General features: G+C 47.4%; 1 protein-coding gene and 1 long non-coding RNA gene across 2 annotated transcripts in view; one reads left to right on the forward strand and one right to left on the reverse strand.

Annotated features, from left to right (window-relative positions):
• CCDC39 (coiled-coil domain 39 molecular ruler complex subunit) overlaps positions 1-13,154 on the reverse strand; it is a 72,796-nt gene extending 59,642 nt beyond the window's left edge. The window contains exons 1-2 of the mRNA XM_089675558.1: positions 12,701-13,154; positions 3,582-3,701 (exon numbers count right to left, since the gene is read on the reverse strand). Coding sequence (XP_089531684.1) covers positions 3,582-3,701; positions 12,701-12,790 — 210 coding nt within the window. The 5' untranslated portion in view covers positions 12,791-13,154. The remainder of the gene's footprint in view (positions 1-3,581; positions 3,702-12,700) is intronic.
• The window catches only part of LOC149463346 (uncharacterized), a 40,908-nt gene continuing 29,785 nt past the window's right edge, over positions 12,509-23,631 (forward strand). Inside the window, exon 1 of the long non-coding RNA XR_016312466.1 lies at positions 12,509-12,612. This is a non-coding gene — a long non-coding RNA (uncharacterized LOC149463346). The remainder of the gene's footprint in view (positions 12,613-23,631) is intronic.

Consider the following 23,631-nt stretch of genomic DNA (forward strand, 5'->3'; position numbering starts at 1 on the left):
TGGGAGGTGGAGACCAGGGAGCTAGAAAGTAGGTGGTCTTGTGAGGAGCGAAGATTATGGGTTGTGTGGTATTTGGGTATCAGGTCGGTGAGGTAGTTTGGGGCAGCATTGTGAATGGCTTTGTATGTCAGTGTTAGCAGTTTGAATTTAATGCGTTGGGCAATCGGGAGCCAGTGGAGGGAATGACAGAGGGGGGTGGCAGAAGAGGAGCGGTTGGTAAGGTGGATGAGTCTGGCCGCTGAGTTCAGGAAAGACTGAAGCGGGGATAGTCTGTGATGAGGTAGGCCGGTGAGAAGGGAGTTGCAGTAGTCCAAACGTGAAATAATGAGGGAATGAACGAGTTGTTTAGTAGTGCCTGGGGTTAGGAACGTACGTATTTTGGAGATGTTGCGGAGGTGGAGCCTGCATGAGTTTGCCAATGATTGGACATGGGGTTGGAATGACAGGTTTGAGTCTAGAGTGACACCTAGGACTTTGGCTTGTGGGGTGGGACTGATGGTGTCGTTGTTGGTCATGATGGAGAGGATGAGGGGGGGGCCCGGGCTGGGGGGAAGATTAGGAGCTCGGTTTTGGAAAGGTTCAGCTTGAGGAAATGGAGCGACATCCAGTCTGATATATGTCGTTCATATAGGTGATACGGGGGGGAAACTGAAGGGGTGAGTTGAGGGGTGGAGAGGTAAATTTGTGTGTCATCAGTGTAGAGGTGATAGTTGAAGCCGTGGGAGTGTATCAGTTTGCCGAGGGAGGAGGTGTAGACGGAGAAGAGGAGGGGCCCGAGGACAGAGCCTTGGGGGACCCCAACAGAGAGGGGGAGAGAGGGGGAGGTGGTAGCGTTATAGGTAACGCTGAAGGAGCGTTGGGATAGATAGGAGGAGAGCCAGGAGAGAGCAGAGTCTCTGATGCCGAGGGAGTGTAGTTTATTAAGGAGGAGGGGGTGGTCAACTGTGTTGAAGGCCACGGAGAGGTCAAGGAGTAAAAGGACTGAGTAGTGGCCATTAGCTTTGGCGGTTAGCAGGTCATTAGTGATTTTGCGTAGGGCAGTTTTGGTGGAGTGTAGGGGATGGAAGCCAGACTGTAGTGGATCGAGGAGGTTGCTGTCAGTGAGGTGGGCGCTTAGGCGATTGTAGACTAAGTGCTCAAGGAGCTTGGAAGTAAATGGCAGCAGGGAAATGGGTCTAAGGTTGTTCAAGTCGGTGGGGTCCAGGGAGGGTTTTTTTGAGTATGGGGGTGATGTGCGTGTGCTTTAGGGGGGAGGGGAATGCGCCAGTAGAGAGGGAGAGATTGAAGATGTGGGTGAGGGAGCGTAGGATGGAGGAGGAGGGTGCCCAGAGGAGTTGTGTGGGGACAGGGTCAAGGGGGCAAGTGGTGAGGCGGGCTTCTGAGAAGACCTTGGTGACCTCCTCAGTGGTGGCAAGGCTGAAGGAGCAGAGCGTTGGGCAGGTAATAGTGTGCGGGATGTTAGATGTGGTGGGGGGCAGGGCGGTTGCGAGGTCAGAGGAGGGGAGAATTGGTGAGGTTATGGTGGGAGGGAGGCTAGGTGGGGAGGTAGGTTGAGCATTGGTGATATCCTTACGGATTGCGTCGATCTTATTTGGAAGTGATTGGCAATCTTGTGAGAGGTGAGTGAGGTACTGTGTGGGGGTGGGGAGAGAGTAGGGAGTTGAAAGTGGAGAAGAGCCGGCGAGGACTGGAGGAGAGGGTGTTGATGAGGGTAACGAAGTAGGCTTGTTTGGCGGCGTGGAGGGAGGAGGTGTAGCTGAGGAAGGTGGATTTGTAGAGGGAGAAGTATATTACATTAAATGATGAATGCTGCATATTTAGTATGGTGTATGTGGCTCAGCGTTCCTGGCTGGTTGTGGGCGAGGGCAGGATATGGCCTGTCAGTCTGGGGAAAATGAAAGTCAGTGTGCAGAGTGAGTATCAGAAGGATGTGAACAGTCAGAACTGTCAATGTTATATGGAGTAACGTGCATGTAAGCTGGTATAACGCAGGCCGAATATTTGCTGTCATTTTGTATATTAAGTTACAGCATATCATTCTATTATTTTATATAGACATACATGTATAATCTGTCACACAGAAGACAAGACAGCACAGATCCCATGGGTGACTTGGATGTAGGGAAGAGAGCTATGTGTACTGTGGTGAAGATCTCATTGAGGACATGGATACTGGAGTGAGAGGGCTATTGTGTATTTGGGGCAGATTTCACTGTTGACATGGATACTGAAAGAGAAGGCTATGTGTACTGGGGCAAATCTCACTGGTAACATGGATACTGGAGAGACAGCTATGTGTACTAGTGAGCATATCTCACTGGTGACATGTATACTGGAGAAAGCTATGTGTACTGGGGGGCAGATCTCACTGGTGACATGGATATTGGAGAGAGAGCCATGGGTATTGGGGTGAACAGATCTCACTGGTGACATGGATACTGTAGAGAGATATGTGTGTACTGGTGAGCAGATCTCACTGGTGACATGGATATTGGAGAGAGAGCTGAGAGCTATGTGTACTGGGGAGGGGGGGGGGTCTCTCTGATGACATGGATATTGGAGAGAGAGATCTATGTGTACTGGTGAACAGATCTCACAGGTGACATGGATATTGGAGAGAGAGATCTATGTGTACTGGTGAACAGATCTCACAGGTGACATGGATATTGGAGAGAGAGCTGAGAGCTATGTGTACTGGGGAGGGGGGGGGGTCTCTCTGATGACATGGATATTGGAGAGAGAGAGCTATGTGTACTGGTGAACAGATCTCACAGGTGACATGGATATTGAAGAGAGAGATCTATGTGTACTGGTGAGCAGATCTCACTAGTGACATGGATATTGGATGAAAGCTATGTGTACATGGGGAGGGGAATCTCTCTGATAACATGGATATTGGAGAGAGAGAGCTATGTGTACTGGGAAGCAGATCTCTCTGGCAACACAGATATTGGAGAGAGAGCTGTGTGTACTGGGGGTGGGGAATGGGGTTCTCTCTGGTGACATGGATATTGGAAAGAAAGCTATGGGTACATGTGGGTGGATCTTTCTGGTGATATGGATATTGGAAAGACAGCTCTGTGTACTGGATGGGGCAGATCTCTCTGGTGACATGGATGTTGGAGAGATAAGTGTATTGGTGGGCAGATCTCACTGGTGGCATGGATACTAGGAATGAGATGTGTCCACCTGGGGGAAGATCTCACTGGTGACATGGATGTTAGAGAGTGAGCTTTGTTTATTGAGGGGGTCGATTTTCACTGGTGACCTGGATGCTGAAAACTAATGTGCTTGATTTCAAATAACACTGAGAAGTGAGAAAAGTGGGTATTATGGGCTGGATTCTATAAAGTGTGTGGCGGAGGTAGTGTCTCACTGGTGAAGCATGCTCTGTTCATCTAAATTCACCAAACGACAGAATCCTCCATCAGTGAAAAAGAGAACTGAGATTTCCCTATAGAACTATCATAAAGGACACTGTATCATAATGAATTTTGCAAACCCTCCACCTACCAAGTTGACAGAACAGAAAGGTACCCTCTATAATTTAGTGTTTCTAGAGCTTCTGATATAAAAATTACCTGAGTATAGTTCAGTTCTTGCCTGACATTTCTTAGGTGGTCAGTCATTGCTTGTATTCGGTCATCCATTTCTTTTAACTGATTTGACAACTGCAGCTTGTCCTTCTGTTTCCTTTGCAACTACAAATGGTACATTGAAATGGAGGCGGTTAATGATTTGTTCATCTTCATCGGTGTCACAGACAATACTTAGATTTGTAACATGATCAGTAGAAATATTAAGTTAAAAATAGGGTAAATACAGTACATGTAAAAACACATTAGCTTTCATTTCCTAGCCTGCACTAGGACAGCTTTGACCAGAGTGGCTGTACCTACTCTCTGTTACAGTTTGTAAACATACATTTGTATTATAAGTCAGTATGCCAGCACGTGATAGGTAAGTGAAGAAGTCTCCAAAGCCTTGGAACAGGGCACTGAAATGCTCAAGCAGTACTGTCTCTGCAGACACAACTATAGTCATGATGTCCTGCTGTGAAGCTTTTGGTTAATGTATCCATGTTTTCAATAATATGACAAACATTATACTTCACAGGTCTTTTACTGGGTTACATGTCAGACAGAAGCTTCATATCAAAAAGATAATGGTTACAGTTAGAACTGAGAGATAGATAGTTGAACAGCAGGAGGAAGTTCAGGTTACATTCTAGTAGTGTCTTAGGGTTCGATTACATTTGCAGTCAGGTGGGCGGTACAAATAGGCGGTCGTGCCCCGTTTTTACTGCCCTCCTGCTTGTTGTAAGCATGCCACAGCTGTGCTGCTTTGCTTCATGGCTGCCGAAAAGAAATATAACCCCTGTTGAATCTGGTAGGTACTGCTGCCAAAACGTGACCCATTTAAGTGAACAGGGCTTCACCATATACAAAGCATCCAGAAAGTATTCACAGCACTTAACTTTTGCCACATTTTGTTATGTTACAGCCTTATTCCAAAATGGAATAAATTAATTTTTTCCCTCAACATTCTACAAACAATACCTCATAAGGACAACATGAAAGAAGTTTGTTTTGAAATCTTTGCAATTTATTAAAAATAAAAAAACCCACATGTACATAAGTATTCACAGCCTTTGCTCAATACTTTGTTGAAGCACCTTTAGCACCAATTACAGCCTCAAGTCGTTTTGAGTATGATGTTACAAGCTTGGCACACCTGTTTTTGAGCAATTTCTCCCATTCTTCTTTGCAGTACCCCTCAGGCTCCATCAGGTTGGATGGGGAGCGTCGGTACACAGCCATTGTCAGATCTCTCCAGAGATGTTCAATCGTGTTCCAGTCTCTGGCTGGGCCACTCCAGGACATTCACAGAGTTGGCCCATAGCCACTCCTTTGTTATGTGGGCTGTGTGCTTAGAGTCGTTGTCTTGTTGAAAGATGAACCGTCGCCCCAGTCTAAGGTCTAGAGCGCTCTGGAACAGGTTTTCATCAAGGATGTCTGTTACATTGCTGCATTCATCTTTCCCTTAATCCTGACTACTCTCCCAGTTACTGCCGCTGAGAAAAACATTCCCACAGCATGATGCTGCCACCGCCAAGCTTCACTGTAGGAATGATATTGGTCAGGTGCCTGGTTTCCTCCAGACATGATGCTTGGCATTCAGGCCAAAGAGTTCAATCTTTGTTTCATCAGACAAGAGAGTTTGGTTTCTCATGGTCTGAGAGTCCCTCAGGTGCATTTTGGCAAACTCCATGCGGGCTGCCATTTGTCTTTTACTGAAGAGTGGCTTCCGTCTGGCCACTCTACCATACAGGCCAGATTGGAGTGCTGAAGATGGTTGTTCTTCTGGAAGGTTCTCCTCTCTCCAAAGAGAAATACTGGAGCTCTTTCAGAGTGACCATCGGGCGCTTGGTTACCTCCCTGGCTAAGGCCCTTCTCCCTTGATTGCTCATTTTGGCCGGGCGGCCCGCTCTAGGAAGATTCCTGGTGGTTCCAAAACTTGTTCCATTTACGGATGATGGAGGCCACTGTGCTCATTGGGACATTTAATGCTGCAGAAATTTTTCTGTATCCTTCCCCAGATCTGTGCCTTGATACAATCCTGTCTCAGAGGTCTACAGACAATTCCTTGGGCTTCATGGCTTGGCAGTAGGAACAGGATGCACCAGAGATCAATTTTGAGTGTTATGGCAAAGGCTGTGAATACCTATGTACGTGTATTTTTTTTGTTTTCTATTTTTAATAAATTGCAAAGCTTTCAAAACGAACTTCTTTCATGTTGTCATTATGGGGTGTTGTTTGTAGAATGTTGAGAAAAAAATGAACTTAATCCATTTTGGAATAAGGCTGTAACATAACAAAATGTGGTAAACGTTAAGTGCTGTGAAAACTTACTGTATGCCCTGCAACCATATCCAATGCATGCACTAACGGCATGTTGGTGCTAGCTTAACATTGTTAAAACAGGCATTTAACAATGCCCATCAATTGCCTCTAAAAAGTAATCCACCGGAGAAAACTCTTTTCAGAGGAGCGGCATGGTTTGTCACAAGTTTTAACCTAGCATTACACAGCCCCTGAACCTATATCACGGCAGAGCATGGCTACATTCACACAAGCCTCCTGTGCCTGTTGATATAAATGCAGAGACACTGATCCCATGTGCAATGCTTTTTTTTTATAATTTTTTGTTATTTTTTTAAAAGGAAAAATGAGCTTTTAAACTTCCCTTTCTCTTGTGTTTAAGGCTTTGGTTACACTTGTACAATGCAGGAACACGCTGAAAATTGCATGCGTTCTTGTGGCACACAAAAAAGTGCATCTTTTTTCTAATTATAATTATTAATAGCACTCCAACACATCTTACTAAAGTGCATGAGAAACTGCAGAACATATGGTAAAAAAGTATCATGTGCTTTGTTGTGGCACAGATGGAAGAAAAAAAAAAAAAAAGGGTCATGCACGTCTTTGATGCGATTTAGATGCGGTAAGCAGCCCTTTCAAAAACATGACTACGCAGGGATAACACAGATGTGAACACAGCAAACTCTGTACTCCTGCACTGGGGAGGGACTCAGCAAAGGCTATGGTAACAATTCAGATGTCCTGGAATATGCACTCCTTGCCGCCCTCAATGGACCGGGGTAGTCCAAAGCCATTGGATACAAAGAAAACAAACAGAGGGCGCACCGGCCCAGTGCATTACCGTAACAAATATCTATTAAAAGGATAAAAAGTATGTATCGTACTCATAATTGACATACAGGACAAAGGCACATCACACTAAACAGCGGTGTCCAATCCACACCGCATATAAGTCCATAAATGGAACCCTGGACTTCCAACTTCTAACGCGTTTCAAGGACTCAGCCTCTTCCTCATACACAGATGTGAACCTTGACTAAATGTATCTGCGCTTACATGTGTTTACACACATTTGGAGTATCTAATCTGCCCCTGTATGCACAGATTTGTGTAAATGCAAGTCACCCAAATGCACCTGGACAAGTGAACAGTGTAAAATCATAATAGAAAGGTCCTATTAAAGCATGTATGCCACTGCCAGTGTGAATGAGGCCTAAAACTTACATTAGAGGACAGTATAAGCATAATCCAACTCACTGAAGATGTTCAGGTTACCCAAACGTTCTTGTTTTGGCATTGGGGAGATTTCCCTTTAGTTCCTGTCTCATAGCTAAAACAGGAAGTGATATGAAACTTGGTTGCCTTGTACCATACCTAAGTGCAATTTCCCCCCCCCCCCTCCCCCCTCCCCATTGGTATGCACTGACTGTGTTGGGTCATCATCTCTGCCATCCTGACCATATTGCTCCTTGCTCTGTGATCTGAGATTTCTGTGCTAAGACAATGTTAGTAATCATACAAGTGTACCATGCTGGTGTACAACTGTACTGTGCACCAGACCACCTCTTCCAAGCACCCCAGGACATGGTAACGTTGAATTGTGTCTAAACATGGTACAGAGCAAACGAACTGGGCGCTGGAGGTGAAACATGCTTGGGCACAGTATACATACTCTAAGGACCCAGGGGAGGGTATACTCATGCTAGGCTGTGCTCAAATACAATTGTCCCCCCTCTACTGGACTGTGCTGTGTTATATGAAATTGTGCGCAAACGTGCTTATGTCCTCACCTCTACCAATTGGACCACAGTGATCCCTGCTTCTGTGCTCTGAGATTTCTCAGTGATCCATGACAGTTCTGTGCTTGGGCACACTTTAGTGACCACATGTATGTGTACCATGTTGGAGTACAACTGAATGGTGCCTGAGACCACCTCTTCCAAGCAGGCCAGAGCATGGTATGCTGATCTATGCCTGAGCTCTGTATGGAATGATCACCATCACTCAAACAAACTGGACTTTGGGGGTGAACCATACTTGGCACAGTTCAGCGATCACATGTAAGTATACCATGCCAAAGTGCAATTGAACCATGCCCGAGACCAAATCTTTCAGAGCATGGGATGCTGATCCATGCTGGAGTGCCATGTGGAGCAATCACAGTACACAATCCAACTGGACTTTGGAGGTGAACCATATCTGGCACAGTTCAGCAATCACATGGAAGTACACCATGCCAGACTACAACTGAACCGTGTCTGAAACCACCTCTTTCAGAGAATGGGGCACCGATTCATGCCTGAGCACCATGCGGGACGATCACACTACGCAATCCAACTGGACTTTGGGGGTGGACTGCACTTGAGCATGCTTTAACAATCTATGTAAGTATACCATGCCAGAGTACAACTAAACCATGACAGAGTGGCACGGAGCAATTACATTACACAATCCAACTGGACTTTGGGGGTGAACCATACTTGACATGGTTTAGGGATCAACATAAGTATACCATGCCAGAGTACCACTGAACCATGCCTAAGACCACCTCTTCCAAGCAGGCCAGAGCATGATATGTTGTTCTATACCTAAGTGCTGTGCTGAGCGATCACCTCACTGAATCAAACTGGACTTTGGGGGTGAACCGTACTTGGCACAGTTCAGGGTTCACATGTAAGTATACCAAATTGGAGTACAAATGAACCATTCCTGAGAGCACCTTTTGCAGACCATGGTGTGTTGATCCATGCCTTAGTGTCATACAGGGCAGTCACACTACACAATCCAACTGGACTTTTGGGGTGAACCTTACTTGGGCATGCTATGTAAGCAAACCGTGTTGTAGTACAACTGAACCGTGCCTGAGCACCGTACAGAGCGATCACACTACACAATCTAACTGGACTTTGGGGGTGTACCATACTTGGGCATGTTTTAGTAACCTATGTAAGTATACCATGCTGGAGTACAACTGAACATTGCCTGAGCACCGTACAGAGCGATCACACTACACAATCCAACTGGACAGGGGCGGACTGACCATTTGGAAACTCGGCACTGCCCGAGGGCCCGGGGTCAGTAGGGGGCCCCATGAGATGCCCCTGGTACCTTTTTCATATGCATTTTGAGTTTGGCCAAGGACACAGGGACCCCATGATCCCCTATTGCCCGGGGGCTGCACGAGTTGTCAGTCCACCCCTGCAACTGGACTTTGGGGGTCAACCGTACATGGGCATGCTTTAGCAACCTGTGTAAGTATACCATGATGGAGTACAACTGAACATTGTCTGAGAACCATATGGAGCGATCACAATACAACCGAAATTACAATCAACGTAAGTATACCATGCCGGTGAACAACTGAACCATGCCTGAGACCACCTCTTCCTAACAGACCAGGGGACAGCATACTGAACCATGCCTAATCATATTACAGAGAGGCAAGCAACCTGCACTTTGTGGGTGAAGCACAGTACATACACCCCAGTGTTGGTGGGCCCTGAGAATCCATGTAGTAGGTACCAGGTGAGCTGTATGAGCAGGTGAAGCACAACACATACACCCCAGTGTTGGTGGGCCCTGAGCAGGCGAAGCACAGCACATACAACCCAGTGTTGGTGGGCCCTGAGAATCCATGTAGTAGGTACCAGGTGAGCTGTATGAGCAGGTGAAGCACAACACATACACCCCAGTGTTGGTGGGCCCTGAGCAGGCGAAGCACAGCACATACACCCCAGTGTTGGTGGGCCCTGAGAATCTATGTAGTAGGTACCAGGTGAGCTGTATGAGCAGGTGAAGCACAGCACATACACCCCAGTGTTGGTGGGCCCTGAGCAGGCGAAGCACAGCACATACAAACCAGTGTTGGTGGGCCCTGAGAATCCATGTAGTAGGTACCAGGTGAGCTGTATGAGCAGGTGAAGCACAACACATACACCCCAGTGTTGGTGGGCCCTGAGCAGGCGAAGCACAGCACATACAACCCAGTGTTGGTGGGCCCTGAGAATCCATGTAGTAGGTACCAGGTGAGCTGTATGAGCAGGTGAAGCACAACACATACACCCCAGTGTTGGTGGGCCCTGAGCAGGCGAAGCACAGCACATACACCCCAGTGTTGGTGGGCCCTGAGCAGGCGAAGCACAGCACATACACCCCAGTGTTGGTGGGCCCTGAGAATCTATGTAGTAGGTACCAGGTGAGCTGTATGAGCAGGTGAAGCACAGCACATACACCCCAGTGTTGGTGGGCCCTGAGCAGGCGAAGCACAGCACATACACCCCAGTGTTGGTGGGCCCTGAGCAGGCGAAGCACAGCACATACACCCCAGTGTTGGTGGGCCCTGAGCAGGCGAAGCACAGCACATACACCCCAGTGTTGGTGGGCCCTGAGAATCCATGTGGTAGGTACCAGGTGAGCTGTATGAGCAGGCGAAGCACAGCACATACACCCCAGTGTTGGTGGGCCCTGAGCAGGCGAAGCACAGCACATACACCCCCGTGTTGGTGGGCCCCGAGAATCCGTGTAGTAGGTACCAGGTGAGCTGTATGGGCAGGCGAAGCACAGCACATACACCCCAGTGTTGGAGGGCCCCGAGAACCCGTGTAGTAGGTACCAGGTGAGCTGTATGGGCAGGTGAAGCACAGCACATACACCCCAGTGTTGGTGGGCCCCGAGAACCCGTGTAGTAGGTACCAGGTGAGCTGTATGAGCAGGTGAAGCACAACACATACACCCCAGTGTTGGTGGGCCCTGAGCAGGCGAAGCACAACACATACACCCCAGTGTTGGTGGGCCCTGAGCAGGCGAAGCACAGCACATACACCCCAGTGTTGGTGGGCCCTGAGCAGGCGAAGCACAGCACATACACCCCAGTGTTGGTGGGCCCTGAGCAGGCGAAGCACAGCACATACACCCCAGTGTTGGTGGGCCCTGAGCAGGCGAAGCACAGCACATACACCCCAGTGTTGGTGGGCCCTGAGCAGGCGAAGCACAGCACATACACCCCAGTGTTGGTGGGCCCTGAGAATCCATGTGGTAGGTACCAGGTGAGCTGTATGAGCAGGCGAAGCACAGCACATACACCCCAGTGTTGGTGGGCCCTGAGCAGGCGAAGCACAGCACATACACCCCCGTGTTGGTGGGCCCCGAGAATCCGTGTAGTAGGTACCAGGTGAGCTGTATGGGCAGGCGAAGCACAGCACATACACCCCAGTGTTGGTGGGCCCCGAGAACCCGTGTAGTAGGTACCAGGTGAGCTGTATGAGCAGGTGAAGCACAACACATACACCCCAGTGTTGGTGGGCCCTGAGCAGGCGAAGCACAGCACATACACCCCAGTGTTGGTGGGCCCTGAGCAGGCGAAGCACAGCACATACACCCCAGTGTTGGTGGGCCCTGAGCAGGCGAAGCACAGCACATACACCCCAGTGTTGGTGGGCCCTGAGCAGGCGAAGCACAGCACATACACCCCAGTGTTGGTGGGCCCTGAGCAGGCGAAGCACAGCACATACACCCCAGTGTTGGTGGGCCCTGAGCAGGCGAAGCACAGCACATACACCCCAGTGTTGGTGGGCCCTGAGCAGGCGAAGCACAGCACATACACCCCAGTGTTGGTGGGCCCTGAGCAGGCGAAGCACAGCACATACACCCCAGTGTTGGTGGGCCCTGAGCAGGCGAAGCACAGCACATTCACCCCAGTGTTGGTGGGCCCTGAGCAGGCAAAGCACAGCACATACACCCCAGTGTTGGTGGGCCCTGAGCAGTGTTGGTGGGCCCCGAGAACTCGTGTAGTAGGTACCAGGTGAGCTGTATGGGCAGGCGAAGCACAGCACATACACCCCAGTGTTGGTGGGCCCCGAGAACCCGTGTAGTAGGTACCAGGTGAGCTGTATGGGCAGGCGAAGCACAGCACATACACCCCAGTGTTGGTGGGCCCCGAGAACCCGTGTAATAGGTACCAGGTGAGCTGTATGAGCAGGTGAAGCACAGCACATACACCCCAGTGTTGGTGGGCCCCGAGAACCCGTGTAGTAGGTACCAGGTGAGCTGTATGGGCAGGCGAAGCACAGCACATACACCCCAGTGTTGGTGGGCCCCGAGAACCCGTGTAGTAGGTACCAGGTGAGCTGTATGGGCAGGCGAAGCACAGCACATACACCCCAGTGTTGGTGGGCCCCGAGAACCCGTGTAGTAGGTACCAGGTGAGCTGTATGGGCAGGCGAAGCACAGCACATACACCCCAGTGTTGGTGGGCCCCGAGAACCCGTGTAGTAGGTACCAGGTGAGCTGTATGAGCAGGTGAAGCACAACACATACACCCCAGTGTTGGTGGGCCCTGAGCAGGCGAAGCACAGCACATACACCCCAGTGTTGGTGGGCCCTGAGCAGTGTTGGTGGGCCCCGAGAACCCGTGTAGTAGGTACCAGGTGAGCTGTATGGGCAGGCGAAGCACAGCACATACACCCCAGTGTTGGTGGGCCCCGAGAACCCGTGTAGTAGGTACCAGGTGAGCTGTATGGGCAGGCGAAGCACAGCACATACACCCCAGTGTTGGTGGGCCCTGAGCAGGCAAAGCACAGCACATACACCCCAGTGTTGGTGGGCCCTGAGCAGTGTTGGTGGGCCCCGAGAACTCGTGTAGTAGGTACCAGGTGAGCTGTATGGGCAGGCGAAGCACAGCACATACACCCCAGTGTTGGTGGGCCCCGAGAACCCGTGTAGTAGGTACCAGGTGAGCTGTATGAGCAGGCGAAGCACAGGGAATAGGGTGAAGGCGATAATACACAGACAGTCCCCCATCCACACCGTCCTGTCCTCACCTCCTCCTCCAAAGCTCTGTTCTCAGCATTGGCCACAGGGATGGCGAGGCCATCGGCCCAGTGCAGCTCCGACAGAACCTCCCGGCTCATCCTCCCCGCTGTGTGCGATACAAGGAGCGAAGGGCGATCGCTGGGCTAGCCGGCCACACGTCCTCTCCGGCTCCTGTGTTTTGTGATCAGCGCCCTTGGCAACCAGCCTGTCACCAGGAAGCGGCCGAGCTGTGAGCCGCCCTCTTGTCATTGACATCGACACCCCCGGCCTGATCCACGGATCACAGTGCGATCACACGCAGATCTAGGGGCGGCCGTTTACCTTCCCGTACACGGCATGGATCTGCCCGGCCATACACCCTTCATTTGTCATCAGAAGTAGAACTGATAATCGGGGGATGGATAAGGCTCTGATACCTCATAAACATATATTCATCTATATAAATGAGACGCAATGTATGGAAACCTATCTATATGTATGAGAACCTATTTCCAGGGATTAGACACAAATATGGAAACACTGCATGATTTGCAGCTGTGAAAGTGACCACATGTTTTGTATTGAAAACAGAAGTGACGTAAGATACTTTAGCTTCGGCTGTGTGATGAGACACCTAGCTAACAGGTGGGAAGCCTCACTTTTGTCACTGCTAGTAATACGGAGTCATATCAGCGCTTACTGAGCTTCAAAGAGGACACATTGTTGGCGTCTGCTTAGCTGCTGCCTCTGTGACTGAAGTTGCCAATTTATTTGCCGTGTCACAAGGTACAATATCAAAGGTTATGACAGCATATACAGCTTCCAGGAAAATGGAAGAGTTACCACCTCATCCCTTTAAAACTGAAAATGTTGATTAAACAGGGTCAGCGGCTGATTAAGATCATTAACCACTTGCCTTCTAGAGGATTTACCCCCCTTCCTGACCAGGCCTTTTTTTGTGATACAGCACTGTAGTACTTTAACTGACAATTGCGCAGTCATGCAACGCTGCACCCAAATGAAATTTACGTCCTTTTTTTTTCTTCCACAAATAGAGCTTTCTTTCAGTGGTATTTGATCACCTCTGCGGTTTTTATTTTTTGTGCTATGAACAAAAACTCACAATTTTGAAAAAAAACAGGTTTTTTTACTTTTTGCTATAAAACATATCCAGTAAAAAAAATTAAAAAATAAAATGTCTTCATAAATGTAGGCCAAAATGCATTCTGCTACATGTGTTTGCTAAAAAAAATCCCTATACGTTAAACTTAATTGGTTTACGTGAAAGTTATAGTGTTTACAAATGGTGGTATAGATACTGGAATTTTTATTTTTTTACATTTTTTTTACTAGTAATGGCAGGGATCAGCGACTTACTGTTGGACTGTGGGACTGCGGCGGGCATTCTGACACCGGGCAGGAACTGACTTGGTGTCACTGACATCCTCAGTGACACTAATACAATGATCAGTGCAAAATAAAAACCACTCTCACTGTCACTGTACTAATGACTTTGGGCAGGAAGGGGTTACCGTGGGGCGATCAAAGGGTTAACTGTGTGCTGTGTTTATACTTATATATCACAACACTTAAACCTATAATATCCCAGAAAAGTGATCTACCTTCACCCTTGAAGGCCAGCTAAACCATATAAATATGACTTTTCTATGAGCAAATGCATCAAATCTTATATAAAAATTATAAAAATACAAATATTATGTCCAAAATCCCACCGTGTCCAAAAATAAAAATAAAACTAAAATAAAATAAAGTCAAAAGTCCCAAAAATAATCCTCACAAGTGTAATACAAACACTTAAACTTTTTCTTCTTCTTTCATCACCAAAACCTTCTTAATACCCGCAGATGTGCTGTGTTGTGTTTTACTATGTAGACAAGCTGCTTTGTAGTGCTCTGCTGTGATTGACATGCCGAAGAGCCAATAGCGGCACGGGTAGGGAGCACACATTGGCCCCCTACCAAGAAATGCAAAATAACGTAAACATAGGGTGGTCGGAAGCGGTTAAACTCACTTAGTGCCTTATCTGCATTAAGGGATAAGTTCACCTTTGGAACATGTTACATGTTCATCCCGTTTTTACAGGTGAACCTGTAACATGTTCCCATAGCCTCAACTATGTCCACCGCCCCCCCCCCCCCCATACTATCTGTCAGATTTTAAAACGCACACAGACGCATTATTCACTCACAGACTTCCGTGAATGAATGAACTGCAATTCCCAACAGCCTTAGCGGCTGCCGGCTTGTAGTTTTCAATGAACTACCACAGTGCTGTGGAGCGCCATGGTGGTGGATTGAAGCTTCCTGTCAGTCAGTATATCTGCTTGCTTGTACATCCCATCCAGCAAGCAAATATTCAAACAGGTCTGCGGGAGACCTGCATGGCATCAGCTATCTACTGATCACTGGTGCAATGCTTTCCAGGTTCCTGTAGAGAAAAATAATAAATGCACTTTTTTTACCTGCAAAAAAATGCGCTTTTATTATTTTTATCCAAAAGGTGAATTTATCCTTTAAATTAGCCTCAGAACCTGTGTAATTAATATGCGTTGGGTTTTAAAGGGATGAGGTGGCAACCCTAGGAAAACATCATCTGATAAGCATGAGTGAGGTTGACATGGTCAGCTGACCGAGAGAGACAAAAAAAAAATGGGATGTGACCCGGAATAAGAAAACAACTGCTGCAAAAATGACTGCAGAGCTCAATCTCAGTCACGTGAAGACGTAGATTGTAAGCTCCAAGGAGTAGGGCCCTCAAATCCCTCTTGTATTGAACTGTATTGTCTCCCACTATAATGTAAAGCACTGAGCAAACCATTGGCGCTTTATAAATCCTGTATAATAATAATAATAATTGCAGCAGAATCACACCACGCTTGGGGTGCCATTAAAAATAACAGCACCCAAATGTGCGTTGTGTGTCTTGCCACAATTTGGAATTGTGGACAGAATTGTGACAATTCTGCCTGCATTTCCAAATCCGCTAATGTGAATGGAGCCTAAAGTGATATTAAAGGCAATTTTGAAATACATGCTCTGTTTAATTCCCAATCCTCCTCTTCTCGGGTCCTCCCCCCGGTGCTCCTGGCCCCTCTTTTGCCCAGTCCCCCCAGAGCAAGCAGCTTGCTATGGGGACACCCAAGCAGGCTTACTCCTGAGCTGCTGCTCTGCATGTCCATTCACACACAGAGCCGCAGTTTGCCCCACCCCTCTCTCTCTTCATTGGCTCACTGGCTGTGATAGACAGCAGTGTGAGCCAATGATTCCTGCTGCTGTTTCAGCCAATGAGAAGGAGAGACTCCAGAGAGCCAAGGTTCACGTGCATATCGCTGGACCGCAATGGGGCTCAGGTAAGTATTGGGGGGCTGGGGGGGCTGTTGCATGCAAGATTTTTTACCTTCATGCGTAGAATGCATGAAGGTAAAAACCTTGAGCCTTTACAACCGCTTTAAACTTTTTTTTTCAATTCATGGTTATTGTATAGCTTGATTACTTTTATTATGACTTTATATTTGTTTGGTATTGTGGCTTTATGTTTTTTTATTGTGATTTGTTGTTTTTTTTTTGTTGTATTTGTTTTTATAAACTATAATTTAATAATATTCCTGTTGGGATTAAAAAAATATTCTGAATCTGAATCCAATTATGGGAACACACTGGAAAACAATAATTTCTGGATGGAAGTACTTTAATGACAGGATTGTATCTTTTCATCTCCCGAGTACTGACAGTTTGTATCTATTTGTATTCAGTGTTTGTTATTGCTCCCTGTGTGCTTGCTGGAGAGATTTGCCCTTTCCATTTGCTTTGTGGACTATGGCACACTGAACTGGAAGCGATGGATATCCAAATGTTCACAGTTTCACCAGAAAAGGGTTAGAGGGGAAATCTTCTAATGGGGACACCTGCTCCAGTGACAATTGTCTTAGGACCGGTTTACACTAGGTATCACACAGGAACACGCTCCACATTCCTGTGCAATTCACATGTAGTGCAGTGTGGTGACCCTGGTCGTTACTCACTACATGCTTTGGCTATGGAACAGGAAGTGAAGGGAAATCTCCCCTATGGGATACAGATGCCCTCAAAAAACCGACATGGGGTTATAAACTTCCCTTACTCTATTCAAAATTTTTTCAAAAGTTTTGCCTTTAGATACACTTTAATTCTAATGTAACAGGCAGTCTTCTATTGACCACCAATGTGTAGCATATTTTGTTTCACTGATAATGAATGTATGTGGAATTTTCCTCCCATTGACCACCAATATAAGGGGAATTTTTTTCTCACCCTGGCTCCCAGTAATATTGCCATTGCTTTATATACTCCTGACCTCTGCACTCTGTATTCTGTGGTGTACATTACACAGCCCTGACTGCTGCATTCTATACCCATTGCTCCGTGTTACATCTATGGACAGTTGCACTTTGCACTCTGTGTTGTACTATAGAGTCCTGACTGCTAAACTGTGTGTGCTCTACATGACATACTCCTTACACAGCCCTGACTGCTGCATTCTATACCCATTGCTCCGTGTTACATCTATGGACAGTTGCACTTTGCACTCTGTGTTGTACTATAGAGTCCTGACTGCTAAACTGTGTGTGCTCTACATGACATACTCCTTAACAATACACTCTATTTGCTGTGCTGTAAATTACATATTCCTAATTACAGTATTCTACATGCTATGTTGTACAATACATATTCCTGACCACTGAACTCTATATGTTATGTTGTAAATTCCATAATCCTAACGGGACTTTGTAAGATGCTGGTTGCTGAGCAGTCCCCAACTATTTTAATAAAGCTGCTCTTTAAGATAGGTGCGGATAGGACTAGATTCTGAAAGGCATATAAAAGTTTAATTTTTTTTTCATTTGAAGACCAAGCCTTTTTCAGACTTTCTTTATTTTTTATAAGAAAATTATTTTGAACATTATATATTTTTTAAAGTCCTAGAGAATAAATTAGTCGGTGTTGCAATTTTGTATGCCACACGGTATTTGCATGGCGCTTTTTCAAGCGCAATTTGTATGGAAAAAATAAACTTTAATGGCTGTTAATGCATGAAAACTCGGTAATTGTTTTGTAAAATGTAAAATATGATGTTACGCCGAGTAAATAGATACCAAACATGTCATGTTTTAACCACTTCCCGTCTAGCCCATGTACATAAATGGCCGGCCGGAAGCAGTGCAGGGGTGGGTGGCTGTTTATAAATGTCCTCCCGCTCTATTGCTTGTGTGCGCTCCATAGGAGCGCGCAGCACCGCGATCAGGACACAACAGAACACTGTTCACTGTATGGGACCTCTGCGTGTTGAGGTCCCGATTATGTGATCACTGATTGGCCAATCAGTGATCACATGAATAATAGTAAGCAAGATGTCACTTCTGACATCATTGCTTACTATGTGTGAAATCTATAAATGATCACAGAGGTCACATGGTACAAGGCTATTCACAACAGCTTTGTACCATGTGACAAGCTGTGACCAATCACAGCTCACACAGTATTTCCCAGTGGCACACAGTATTTCTTTGTCATTCAAAGTGTGATAGCACTGAAAGATGAAAATTGGCCTGGACAGGAAGGGGGTAAAAGTGTCCGGACTTGAAGTGGTTAAAATTGTGCACACTGTGCAATGATGACAAATGTAAATTTTATTATCCATAGGCAACACTTTAAAAACCTTTAGAGGTTTCCACTTTAGATTTACAAAGAAGATCTAGTACTAAAATTACTGCCCTTGATCTGGTGTTCGCAGTGACATCTCACATGTTTGTGATGATCGCTGTTTGTGCGCATGTGGAACTGATGCGTGTGTTCGCCTTTGTGCATGAGCACAGTGGGACGGGGTGCTTTCATTTATAAAAAAAAAAATTCTTTACGCCGTCGCTTAATTTTTTTTTTCACTTTTATTGTTATCACAGGGAATGTAAATACTGTATCACCAGTGATAGCAATAAGCAGTGACAGGTACTCTTTACTGAGAGATCTGGGGTCTAATAGACTCCCAGATCTCTCCCCTGCCCTTCACAGCATCTGATGACACCAAGATCAGTGTGATCAGATGCTTTCCCAATTTTTTGTTTAGTTCCGGTGAAACTGGATGTGATAAATGCTCTTCGCTTCCAGTTTCCTGTATCATAGAGATGATTGGAGCTGTTCTGGTCTCTGGTTACCTCTATAGTCAGCTGGCAGGTGCGCTGTCTGGTTGTTTGGGTCTCCCAGTGGACAGAAGAGCCCAAGAGAGCCATAGAAGGAGGCGGGAGGGGGGATATTTCCTCCGGCTGCTTGTAAAATCCTAAGTAGGAATGATTTTACAAGAAAGCCAACCAACCACCGGCTCTAAAAACGATACCAGATGATGTCTGCAGCTGCATGCATCATCCCAGTATAACCACTTGAAGTCCAGCGATGTACGGGTATGTCACCGGTGGTCAAGTGGTTAAGTGAATCTTTGCCCTGATTTTTATGTGTGTAAAAATCTAGCTTGTGGCACAGTAATTAAGACATACTTTGAGGGTATAAAGACAGTGGCATTATCTTTATAGGCTGGAGTTCAAATAATTTTTATCTAGAAAAAGAAACTCTTTACAGTTTGGGAGCATAATACCTGCAACAGAAGAGAAGCACTGACTCCTTGAGGTGGTGCTTTCCAGTGAAAAAAGGGTAGGATATCATAATCCCAACTGTGGTAAGTACTTTATGGAAAATAGAACTTCACTGCTTGCTCTCAGTTCTTTTGTCACAAGGATGGGGAAGTCTACATAGAGAAACCATTTGTTTCATTTACATTCCCTGTTGTATTGCAACATGGTCTTTTGCATTTGGTGCTGTAAACCCCTCTGTTATACTTATCATCTGTCTCTACTCATCTACAGCACTTGGTTTATTAATATGTATTCCCAATTGAGTAACGCTGTCTCTTGATGAACTACCTGCCTATTGGCAGGTGCAGTGCACTTTTTTGCGCTAGACAGCTCTTTTCCCAGTATAGTATAGCAAAGGGAAAGTTGTAAATAGGTGTTAGCTCCCCATTTTGAGAAACCCCTTCTTAGTAATGTCATGGGTGTAGTTGGTGCCCTTATAAATGCCAGATGTGGGAGAGGCCTGGAGCCTGGGTACCAATCACTCCAGAGCTACTAAGATTTATTCTCCTTTAGAGCTGATCTAAAGGGCCCTTTGCAGGGCTGAAACCCCAAGCAAGGTGGAACAGCATTTGTAAGTAATGATGAAAGCTTGGGAATATATGTCATCTGGGCATCTGGGTCAGCTGGCTAGCTGGTAAGTATGCTGAAAGATTTTTGTCTTTGGTGTACGTTGCCCTTCCATGTGCACCTTGCTGCAAATGTTAGTTATAGATTGGGGTGGTTGCCACTTGGTTGTATAGTTGGTTGAATTTGATGCCAGGACACACTGGATGCCTTCAGCTGCCATTGTACTTTTGCTAGGCCAATGTGTCCCTGTGCCTTTAAGGAGGGGTGGGCTCCTTCCAGGCAAACCTGCCCTTAATCTATCCACTGCTATATGTGCTCCAACTTGGAGACTATTAAAACTATAGAGTTAGGACCGCAATATACAGAAGAGCCTTGACTTAAGCACTACGGCTTACACATACACTATATTGCCAAAAGTATTGGGATGCCTGCCTTTACACACATGCAGGGGTGGACTGACCATTTGGAAACTCAGGCACATCCCAAGGGCCCGGGGTCAGTAGGGGGCCCCATGAGATGCCCCTGGTACCTTTTTCATAGGCTTTTTTGAGTTTGGGCAAGGACACAGGGGCCCCATGATCCCCTATTGCCTGGGGGCCCCATGAGTTGTCAGTCCGCCCCTACACACATGTGAACTTTAATGGCATCCCATTAGTCCGTAGGGTTCAATATTGAGTTGGCCCACCCTTTGCAGCTATAACAGCTTCAACTCTTATGGGAAGGCTGTCCACAAAGTTTAGGAGTGTGTTTAAGGGAATGTTTGACCATTCTTCCAGAAGAGCATTTGTGAGGTCAGGCACTGTTGTCGGACGAGAAGGCCTGGCTCACAGTCTCCACTCTAATTCATCCCAAAGGTGTTTTATTGGGTTGTGGTCAGGACTCTGTGCAGAGCAGTCAAGTTCCTTCACCCCAAACTCACTTATCCGTGTCTTTATGGACCTTGCTTTGTGCACTGGTGTGTTGGAACAGGTAGGGGCCATCCCAAAACTGTTACCACAAATTTGGGACCATGGAATTGTCCAAAATGTCTTTGTATGTTGACACCCTAAGAGTTCCCTTCACTGAAACTAAGGGGCCAAGCCCATCCCCTGAAAAACAACCCCACATCATAATCCCCCCTCCACCAAACATTACACTTCGCACAATGCAGTCAGGCAAAATACTGTTCTCCTGGCAATGGCTAAACCCAGACACGTCCATCAGATTTCCAGACAGAGAAGTGTGATTCGTCACTCCAGAGAACACAGGCTCTAGAGTCCAGTGGTGGCGTGCTGTACACCACTGCATCCGACACTTTGAATTGTACTTGGAGATGTAAGGCTTGGATGCAGCTGCTTGGCCATGGAAACCCATTCCATAAAGCTCTCTATGCACTATTGTTGTGCTGATCTGAAGGCCACACGAATTTTGGAGGTCTTTAGCAGACAGTTGGTGTCAGGGTTCCTGGAATGACCAGAGGTGTGTGGACCGACACAGGGAAACACAGACTTCAGGTATAGCGTGTAAAACAATATAATTTATTAAGGGCAACACAAACATAACGCAGTGCAACAAACCAAACCCAAAGCTAACACAAATACGTACAACAAGGTGCAACAAACCCAAACCTTAACTGATATATATATATCGGGTCGGTAGCTAACGGGCAGACAAGGTACAAGGAGTAGGCAGAAGATTGGTCAGGAGTAGCCAAGGTCGGTGCAGGCAGAGTTCAAGCAGAGTCAGGATCAGGCAGGAAGCAGACAGGATGCAGATACAGGGGCTCATGGGAACAATACACCAAGGCCCTGACTGCAGGCCTGGCCATTCCTTAAGTACACCTCCTCCAATCAGCCTCAGGTGATGGCTTGATTGCAGGACTGAGCTTCTGGGTGCTGAGAGCACCCGCTGGCCAGCCCTGGTACTGCAGCCCACAAGGCAGATGAGTCCCATCACCATTGGCGAGTCCATTCCTGACAGTACCCCCCCCTCAAGGAGCTGCCTCAGGACGCTCCAAACAGACCGTAATGGCACATCGGGCTGGGCAGCAGGCAGAGGCACATCAGGCTGGGAAGTGGCACATTGGGCTGGGCAGCGGGCAGGGGCACATCGGGCTGGGCAGCAGGCCAGGGCACATCAGGCTGGGCTGTGGGCCGAGGCACATCGGGCGGAGCAGCGGGCACCGGGCCAAAAGGCGAGGCAGCGGGCACTGGGCCATCAGGCGAGGTAGCGGGCATCGGGCCATCAGGCGAGGCAGCGGGCCATGAGGCGGAGCAGTGGGCACTAGGCCGTCAGGCTGGACCGCGGGCACCGGGGCGTCAGGCTGGACCGCGGGCACTGGGGCGTCAGGCTGGACCGGGTCATCAGGCTGGATCGGGTCATCAGGCTGGACCGGGTCATCAGGCTGGATCGGGTCATCAGGCTGGATCGGGTCATCAGGCTGGGTAGGTTCATCAGGCCGGGTAGGTTCATCAGGCTGGGCAGGATCATCAGGTCGGGTCGGGTCATCAGGCTGGGTAAGATCATCAGGCTGGGCAGGATCATCAGGCTGGGTAGCGTACACTGGGTCATCAGGCATCCGGGCATCAGGCTGAACAGCGGGCACCGGGGCACCAGGCTGGATAACAGAAGGCAGGTTCTCAGACCACAGGCTGATCGGTTTGGATACTGGCAGGATGGTACTGGTTGGAAAGAATTTTTGCTTCTTCTTGGTTTTAGTTACTGGAGCACTGTAAGTAAACACAGGTCTGTAAACGGAGGGAGCAGCTTCTACAGATGACTTCTTTACAGGGTTAAAGGCAGGATAGGTGCAGCGAATGGGAATAGGGGACTGACATGTGGTAGATAGCAGGGTATACTGGACTGTCACTGGGGGTGCTGTGGGAAATGGAGGAAGAGAGCTTTGAGCAGTGGAATGATTAGAAGCAGGGCTGGGTTGTTGCAAGCTGACTGAGGCTGGGTGTAACAAATCTGACCATGTCTGTAGTACTGGTTGAACAAAGCTCAGCTTACACATAGCCTGTCTGACCAAAGACTGCACTGCGTTTATACAATCCACTAGCACCTGTTGTGAACATGCTGAATAATGCTCCAAGGAGCAATCCGGATCATCCTCCAATAACCATACCAGTGACTCTACTTGGTCTGCACTAAATGGCGGCAAAAAGTCATCCCTGCTTTCAGGGGTACTAGATGAAGCCAACTCCGCACAAGCCTGAATCAATGGTTGTACCTCAGAGAACTCCGTGCCCTGATCTACCAGGAAATGAGCGATCCGTATGCATTCTAGCAGCTGATCCCTGGCATACTCCTTCAGAGTCTGATAGGCATAATCTTTGTCATCTAAGACTAGCAGATACAAGTACACAACCTCCTCAGGATGCATCCTTCCCAACAACAAGCCAAGATGGCTTCCCTCTGCAGCCACTTCTGATCAGGACTGACCTTGTTGCAATGTCAGGGCTCTGGGAATGACCAGAGGTGTGTGGACCAACACAGGGAAACACAGACTTCAGGTATAGCGTGTAAAACAATATAATTTATTAAGGGCAACACAAACATAAACACAGTGCAACAAACCAAACCCAAAACTAACACAAATACGTACAATAAGGTGCAACAAACCCAAACCTTAACTGATATATATATGTATATATATATATATATATATATATATATATATGGAGCACAACGTAGTCAGGCGGGCTGGGTCGGTAGCTAACGGGCAGACAAGGT

Source organism: Staurois parvus, unplaced genomic scaffold, assembly GCF_062004578.1.
Source record: "Staurois parvus isolate SC_StPar_1 unplaced genomic scaffold, SC_StPar_1.0 ptg000155l, whole genome shotgun sequence".
NCBI classification, from domain to species: domain Eukaryota; kingdom Metazoa; phylum Chordata; class Amphibia; order Anura; family Ranidae; genus Staurois; species Staurois parvus.